Genomic DNA, 8,416 nt, shown 5'->3' with positions numbered 1-8,416 from the left:
CATAGTGGGCCTTTAAGTTGTGTGTGAAAAACAGGGAGACATGAAAACATTCAAATTGGTGGCCATTGAGGACTACACTTAGCTACTGCTTAACCGAACAAACACCACTGAACAGGGATGAACACAGCTTCCTGTCTAGACTCAAACTGTGGTGCCACGCTCTTCCCCATCGACCTGTAGCACAAGGCTCTCACGCTGACCTGCACTGTCAGCTTGTCTTTATTGGACACTGAATGAAATAACACATACAAATTCATTAAGCTTCAATTTTACTGGGTTACTCGCATCATCACATCTATAACATGTTACTACATGGAAAGAAACGTTAGGTAGCTAAGTAATGTTACTTTTATATACACAAAACAGTGGCTATACTTAAACTATTATTACTCAACACAACAGGCAAACATCAAGGCTGATATAAAACACTCGTCAAGAAATCTTGTTGGCGTTTGCTGTTTCAGCATTGTAATACACGTTCGACAGTGACAGTTAACTGACAGATTAGACTTTGACAGTAGCTAGTAGCTGTTTGACGTAGTTTTCTTACCTTCGTAGCTGTGAATGTAGGTCGCAGCATACAGCCTAAACCCCTTCTCCAATTTGCTTGTCTGAGTTTTTGTTTCCCGACATAAACGATGCACATCTGAGATATTTATTGTCGGCAGCTCCCGTAAACACCGGGTGTAGAACGTTGCCATCTTGGAACCGGAAGCTGATGAGCTGTATTACGGCGAATCAGGAAGTGCTTGTGCAAGTAGCCTATTGATGGCCAATCAAGGGGAGGGCCGGAGGGCCCCTCCCCCCCTCGCCCCCTCCCCCCCTGCACCTGGACTGCTGCTGCCTGACACAACAGCGGCCTCTTAAAATAGTTGAATCAATTCATTAGTCAATCAGAAGTATGTAAATATCTTCCCGGTGGTGTAAGAGGGCGAACAAGGTGTCCTTTAACATCTACGCTTCCAGGCGATTGCAACGGTGACAAACATGAGCATATTTGAACATGTTTAATGGTAGTAATTAGCTGTCGAAATTGGAGGCCTTAATCAATAATGAGCAGCTATTGATTTGCTTCCCGATATAAATTTGTGACAAATTACATGTTATTTAGCATCTACACGTTAAGCTGAGTCCAATGACACCAAGCATAACACTCTAGCAAATGGTAACATGTATTTGACATGGTACACATATGGTCTAGGACATGATCTCGGTGTGGCAAGAGGGCGAGCTTGATCTCATTGGACTCAGCTCAACCTGTAGATGCTAAATAACATGTACTTTGTCAAAAATCTCCATCGGGAAGCAAATCTATAGCTGGTCATTATTGATAAAGGCCTCCAAAATCGACAGCTAATTACTGCCCCGAAACATATTCAAATATGATAATGTGTGGCACTGTTGCAATCGCCTCGAAACGTAGATGTCAAAGGACACCTTGTTTGCCCCGTTACGCCACCGGGAAGATATTTTCATAGGCTACTTCTAATGGATTGATTCATATTTTAAGCTTCTCGGAGTGAGAATTTAAGTGTTGAGTCGAAAGATGATATCAACATATTTATAGAATATTCCCATTCACATTATGATTCTTCCTCATAACTATCCAACCAAACATCCTTCACATTCACAGAGCGAAGATTATGAAAGTCCTGCCCTCGGTCGGACCCCGAGGGCAGGCCCCCCCTTCGTGCACTCGGGGTCCGACGGGGCCAAGTTTCGGTGTGGAGGTCCCAGTTAGCCCCTAGAATTCCGCCCTCTGGGTCCGACCGGGCCAAGTTTCGGTGCAGGGCTCCCAGTTAGGCCATAGAATTCGTGCCCTCGGGGTCCGACCAGGCCAAGTATCGGTGCGGGGGTCCCAGTTGGGCCATAGAATTCCTGCCCTCGGGGTACACCCGGGCCAAGTTTCGGTGTGGGGGTCCCAGGTAGGCCCTAGAATAAGTTATTCAAATTTCAGGGGGGTAGAACCTTCTTATCACAAAAACTGTTTTTCCACCACATTCTGAACTATTAAGTCTTGCAGGCGACACTTCTGAGGGGCTTTGTCCAAATGACAGTCCATTTGGGGAAAAAAAAATTATCTAAGGGAACTAGAACTCCAAATCTCTGATATGTCATTCTTGGGACACCGGGAAATGTGTGTAAACATTTTAGCATCCTTAGCTATCTCGAATAGGCCGCAAAGGGGGCGTGACCTCCAACAGTAGGGCAAATGTACATAAGACAGAGGTTCGTTTCTAGTCCCCATTTTTTGTGGGATGGAGGTGTACATTTGTGGCTTAAGGTGTGTAGACACATAGAAGTCTGGGGTCAAAAGGTCAAAAGGAGCCGGCACCACGCCGCTTATGAGATAACAAAAAGTTAATGTGTATTTCTCTCGTAACTTTTTGTCATTATTAAAGAGAGACCTGATTCTCAGGTATGCATGTTGGATGGCTACGGTGTAGGTCTGGGAAGGACTTCAGGCCAAAATCTTGCAAGCAAGCCACTGGGTGAGGTGCCACGAGATGAAGCACTTGCTGAGTCATTTCCTGCAGGGCTGGAGCCACAGGTTGATGCGCGTGCGTCCTTTGTGACCCCCTTTGATATATAAGAGACCCTAAGGTATAGCTTACTTGAAAATGTTCTCGTCTCAGTCACCTATTCCATCACTTCCTTTAGGGCTTCGGCCTCCTAATTGAATGAGCCTCTTTCATACATATGATACCACCACCACTGGGACGTGGCAACAATTATCCAAATCCATATGGGGAAGGGGGGGGGGGGGGGTACTTGGACGTAACTGGGAAGCAAACTCAGGGGATGGAATGACCTCTCACAAATATTTATTTAATAAATTGTTTCAAATAACCCTGCCTCGTTAAATCAATGAGTTTGGTGTTTTGCTTTCAAAAATAGGTTACAGAAGAAGTCTAAACTGCAGAAAATAAAAACATCCTAGGTGCCTTTTAAGGATACCTTGGAATATCTGTCTATTTTTTAACCATCAGACCCTAGTTTACGACAAAAACAACATAATTGACGGCAGCTTCTTTGCCGCGTGGTTTTTAGAGCCATATAAGGATTAGAGGGAGCAACCACCATAGCAACCATGACAGTCAAGTGACGTGGACGCAGCCCTGTTGAAAAAAATAGAATACCACCCTACACACTCAGGAGATTAATTATATTTAAATGATTATGACCATGGAGCCTTTATTTGCATGGGTTCACATTTCGTTCTGTGTGGCATGGAAAAATCAGAGAAACACTCCCATTCAGAATGCATTGGTTTACATTTCGTCCTTTGGACGATTTATTTATTTATTTTCAGTTTTTGAGAAGGTGCTTCAAAAATGCAAAGTTTTCTGCAAAAATCCAATGGAAAAACCTGTTGGTATGTTGTCAAGGGAACCCAGGGCGACTCTCACTTCCGGGTTGGCCAACACACGTCATCCCTCCGCCATGTACTACTGTAAAAACACATGTTCAAGTTGAATGATAATGCATAAATGTATTCTTTATCCTGCCGTAGTATTTATTGAAAGGGGGGGGGCATACAAGTCTTTTGGCCAAGGATCCAGATCTGTGTGTAGGCTATGTGTGTCCACTGCACAACCCTGCCCATACTCTGGTTTTTAATAGTTCTGACTGTGTTTTCATAAAGATTAAACAATACATATTACACCCCAACTGTTTCTGCGGTGGGTTTTGAAAGTAGCCAAGAAAACCGTGACCCGCGTTTGATGTCTACACCCGCGACTCCGTTTTTAAAACAACCCGTGAAGATTGCAACCCTGCATCACCATCACCTTCCCCGTACTGGCAGCGATGGGAAGTTTCCAAATAATTATAATTTAGGCTATGTATTGCATATAACCAGGAATTTATGTAGGCTTTTTTATAAAAAATAACCTTGTTGTTTGTGCCTTCTTCAGGCGCCTCCACAGAGCTGCAAATCTTTGTGCACCTCTATCAGTCAAAAACAGCCAGAAGATAAGGAGTTTTAAGCGTAATTTTCAGGATGTTGTCATATATACCTACACACAGCAAACACGAGTTCAACATCTATTTTATTATTGAACACAACATCACAACCATGTTGTGATGTTCACTTCCTGTTCACTCCAGATCCTCAAGGTCAGAGCCAGAGTCACTGTCAGAATACACATCTGAAAAGATTTGAAGGACGTTCTCCGCTCCATTCAAAACTTTGAGGTAGCATTGTCTCGCCAAAGCCATCATTTCCCGGACACGATGCAGCTTCTGTTTGGCGATGCTCTGCAGACCTTTCATTCCTTCCACAGTCAAAGCCCACTGTGAATCTTGAACATAAAACCAAGCCAGCATTAGTGACTTTTTTCATCAGTCATTGATGTGTACATTCATGCGTAAAATCTAAAATAATACCTTGCATTGTTGTCCTAGAAATCAGCTCTTTTAAGGAATCCCCACGAACTGTTAAGGACCTCCAGTGGCGGTTCATCTCTAACAAAAGGATCTTGTTTTCTTCCCTCCATTCCGCCATGACACCGTCAAAAACTCTCCTCTTCGTCCTGAGGTCGACAGAGTCTGTAAAGCATTTATGAAAAGGCTTTCATTCATATGTATGAACGATCAAAATAAATCTAATATAATCCATGAAAAGTGTGCCACATTTGCTGGAACTATTAAACAGCTGTTGTCCCTACCATTGCCAGGTAGCTGTCATGGCCAAGCTGTCTCTCCAGACAGAATGGTGTCAAAGCACAGAGTTTCTGTGCTCGGAACCATTCCGTTGTACTGCTGAACAGCTGCAGTCAAGATCCCTTTCTCCTCCCTGATCTTCCGGCGTGTCCTTGCACAACCTTTGTTTGAGTCCTGGTCTTTGTAAAGTCACTGGGAGCGTCTCTTTACACTCACAACCAGCGTCTCTATCTTCCTGGCCAAGGAAGCAGCAGTGTCTGTTGTGCTGCTTGTTGTTGCTGTAGAGAGGAGAAGGGTGTGTTACACTTTGAGTAACTTAGGGTGCACTCACACTAGGCCATCTGGCCGTTTTCACACCTAACCGTGCTCAACTGGCCCCATTGTTCTCTGGCCTGCACTCACACTAGGCCATCTGGCCGTGGCCGTCGCAACTGTGGCCTGGCCAGGGTAGGCTCTTGTACATACGTCATCATGTCGTAACACGTCATCACCAAGCGTCCGCTGCATGGACCATAATAAAGTCTGCCGCCAGTCAGAGTTTTAACAACAATGGACAACAACACAGAGAACACAGTTCGAGTAATTTTTCGACTTCTCTATGGGACCAACGTGAACCAACAGTTGAACCGCTTGATGCCATGTTTACCGTTTAATGGGAAAGAAGGCTTGTTGCCTTTATTATGTCCATGGTCGTCGCATGGACTATACGTCATCCAGCTCAGGTTGCGTAGCCGTGCGTGTGCGCGTATCGGCTCATTAGCATCTGTACCATGGCTGCCCGTACCGTAGCAGCACACCTCTCCCAAGTGGCCAAGTTGACCTGGCCTGGCCAGACTGGCCACACTCACACTGGCAGATTTGAGCACGGTTAGGTGTGAAAACGGCCACGGCCACGGCCAGATGGCCTAGTGTGAGTGCACCCTAATATAACACTGTGATTTGATCACAAATTATTTAAATCCTCCAATACCATTATATTAAGGCAATGAACTGAAAACCTTAGTTTTGTATGCCTGTCTGTAACGAAACCCAACAGAAAACACATTTTACTATTAACCCATGAATTAAACATTTCAAAATTTGCTTAAACTCTGATGTAGAGTATCAGATTATATCTTGAACGCTCTGTTGAAACTAGTTAGTGAAGAATGTTATAAGACGTGTTATCACTAATTCTGAGACTAAGAAAAAAACACAAATGACTGATTAAGACATAAATGTTGGTTATAAACTCTGAAAAACAACAACTAATAATTTACTCACTTTCTGCCCAATCCTTCACATCCCTGACCCAGTCCTCAAATTGCCCATCGGTCGCTGCCAACTCGGCCTTCATCGACTCCACTTCCATCGTCTACATGTCGAGAGCTTTTGTGGTCTACAAACAATCAAAGACATTGGAATAATTAAGTAAAAATTAAACTCATAACTACCAAAAATAGCTTAAAAATGTATATATACTTTTAAATATCTGCGGGACAGGTAGGTGGCCAAGTTCTTCAACTTCTGCTCATTCCACCGCATGGCCATGAGTGTTAACATGTCGTTACGCCCTACAACAGAAAATATGATCTTATCACTATTTTGCCTATTTCCTAAACCAAAGTTTATACCTTGTCGCCAACTCACCTGCTTTTGACATGTGCTTTGTCGTAACTGCTATCCTAGAAACAAAGGCATTCACTTGTTCCACCTCCTCCCCAAGTGTTAGCCCAGCCCCCTCCAGGAATGCTCCACTCCATTTGATCTGTTTAAAACATATTAAAAGACAAGGCATGTTATAATTTGTTAATGTTGACGTGAAGGTTTTCACATAAAAAAATTCTCATGTTGATGATTGCTTACTTCACATTTAAAATCATGGGCTTTTGCATGAAACACAGAGAGGAAGGGCTTAATTTCCAGCAGATGTTGAAACTCGGGCAGCTTTTGATGATTTTCTGCAGGTATGGCCAGTACTTGCAGGCTACATCCATGCAAAAGAATGTAGGCCTACTACTGGCCAGCTTTTCCTGGAGAAAAAGGGGATAGGCAAAGATTTCTCCCCTGTACATGTTGAGGGCACAGAGGAGGACTCCATGACGACAAACAGCCAGCTCCAGTCCCTCCTCGTCCAGTTTGCTGGCTGATTTTTGGGACGTCTCTCGAGCCGCCGACCATTCCTCGCCACAAACACCTCTTCCGGAGACCTACAATATAACAATTGATCGATGAAAATGGTTTAGAAACGTACGGTTCATATCAATAATCTTTAATAGGAAAGCATTGTATTCTTGTATGTATAAATATAATCTGCAATTACATGTTTTGTTGTGCTGTGAACATGGTTGACAAATCGTGTGACGTCTTCATCCTTTGCTATGAAGACGTCATTGAAAATGGCCTGCTCCTCAGATCTAAATAGAACAAAGGGACAGTTTATGATATCTTGAATTCTAAGGTTAATTTGTCGACATTAAGAGACTTATTTTTTTGTTATTAGAAAAACACTGACATCATGAATATTTGATTGTACCTTGCTGCGTTTTTGAAGCGGTAATGCTTGCGGTTTCCATCCACAGAAACCGCAAGCATATCCGGGCTGCATGCTCGACAGGTGAAGGGCTCCTCCTTGCAGAGGCTGTCCACCTCATATCTCACAGCCTCCCACTCGAAGAAGCTTTTCAAGAAGCTATCGCCTGAGATTTTCCCTGTCTATCACAATAAGGACTTCTTGAACTAATGATATTTAAAAATGGACACAGCATTTCTATGCACAATATAAATTGGTCAAAAACAACAAATAACTTCAATACTCACACGCCCAAAGCGGACAGTTCGCTGATCGAGCATTTTTAAAAATGCCTGACAGGACAGTCCAGGTGCAGCCATTTTAAATTCTTCAAATGAGAAGAAAACATCTGTTTCATAGATTGTGGCAAAGTGAAGTGTAGCTGGCCAGTAGTCACACCTATGAACTTCCTCAACTCCAGCAGTCCAAGTGGCTTTGCATGCACTGCAAGCCAACTCTGGCATGCTGAGCTCATGTTGTCCTTGAAAAAAACAAAAAACATTGTTATGTACATTTTCACACACTTAATTATCGAATAGTCTTTCTTAAGAGTATGTGGAGCATTTCTCAATACAAAACAAAACAATGTGATGTTCAGCACATCCATATGAGTTTGGGAGCTGGGCAGGACAAAAATACACATGCATCTAAAAACAAATATCATGGAAAACACCAAGCCTTGTTATGTTTTAATTTAGATGAGTACACCAAGGTGATGAGGATCAAAAATGTAGTACCTCAAAATATTAGATTTCATAAGACCAGTCAAAAGAAGGAGTTATCATACAGAAATGTCAAAGTTATGTAACGTACTGTATGTATATTCTAAATTCATTACGTGTAATGAAACTGGAATCACAGAAAAGAAAACTATGACAAACATTTTTAATGAACATTAAGTTGTTGTGTCAACATCAATACTACTCAATACTCATGTTAAGATATCATACAAAGCTGTTACAAACATGTGGGAGTTTGTGAGATGGGATAGATATTATTAAGAACAAACTTTTCAAAGAGGACAAATGTTCTTCACATTCTTACAGTGTTTCCCATACATAGACCATTGTGTGGCGCGGCACCACAGAATCAACATCGAGCGCCACGAATTGATTCTGTCTCTTTTTTTTTTATGACACGATTTGGAAATATAAAAATCGTTCCGTTCATTCATCTCCGCATAGCACTCGTTCTCCCTGT

General features: G+C 42.7%; 1 protein-coding gene across 1 annotated transcript; it reads right to left on the bottom strand.

Moving 5' to 3' along the window:
• Positions 1–4,101: 4,101 nt before the first annotated feature.
• On the bottom strand, positions 4,102–7,536 carry LOC130380934 (uncharacterized). Its single transcript, XM_056588363.1, has 6 exons — positions 7,465–7,536; positions 7,181–7,359; positions 6,968–7,061; positions 6,718–6,854; positions 4,882–4,943; positions 4,102–4,304 (listed from the first exon to the last, which is right to left on the bottom strand). The coding sequence occupies exons 1-6, from the start codon at positions 7,534–7,536 to the stop codon at positions 4,102–4,104; spliced, it is 747 nt and encodes a 248-aa protein (XP_056444338.1).
• Between the last annotated feature and the right edge of the window lie 880 nt (positions 7,537–8,416).

This window comes from Gadus chalcogrammus, chromosome 4 (genome assembly GCF_026213295.1).
Source record: "Gadus chalcogrammus isolate NIFS_2021 chromosome 4, NIFS_Gcha_1.0, whole genome shotgun sequence".
Classification (NCBI taxonomy): domain Eukaryota; kingdom Metazoa; phylum Chordata; class Actinopteri; order Gadiformes; family Gadidae; genus Gadus; species Gadus chalcogrammus.
Note: the sequence above shows the minus strand (reverse complement) of the source record. Positions and strands in the feature narration are given on the sequence as shown.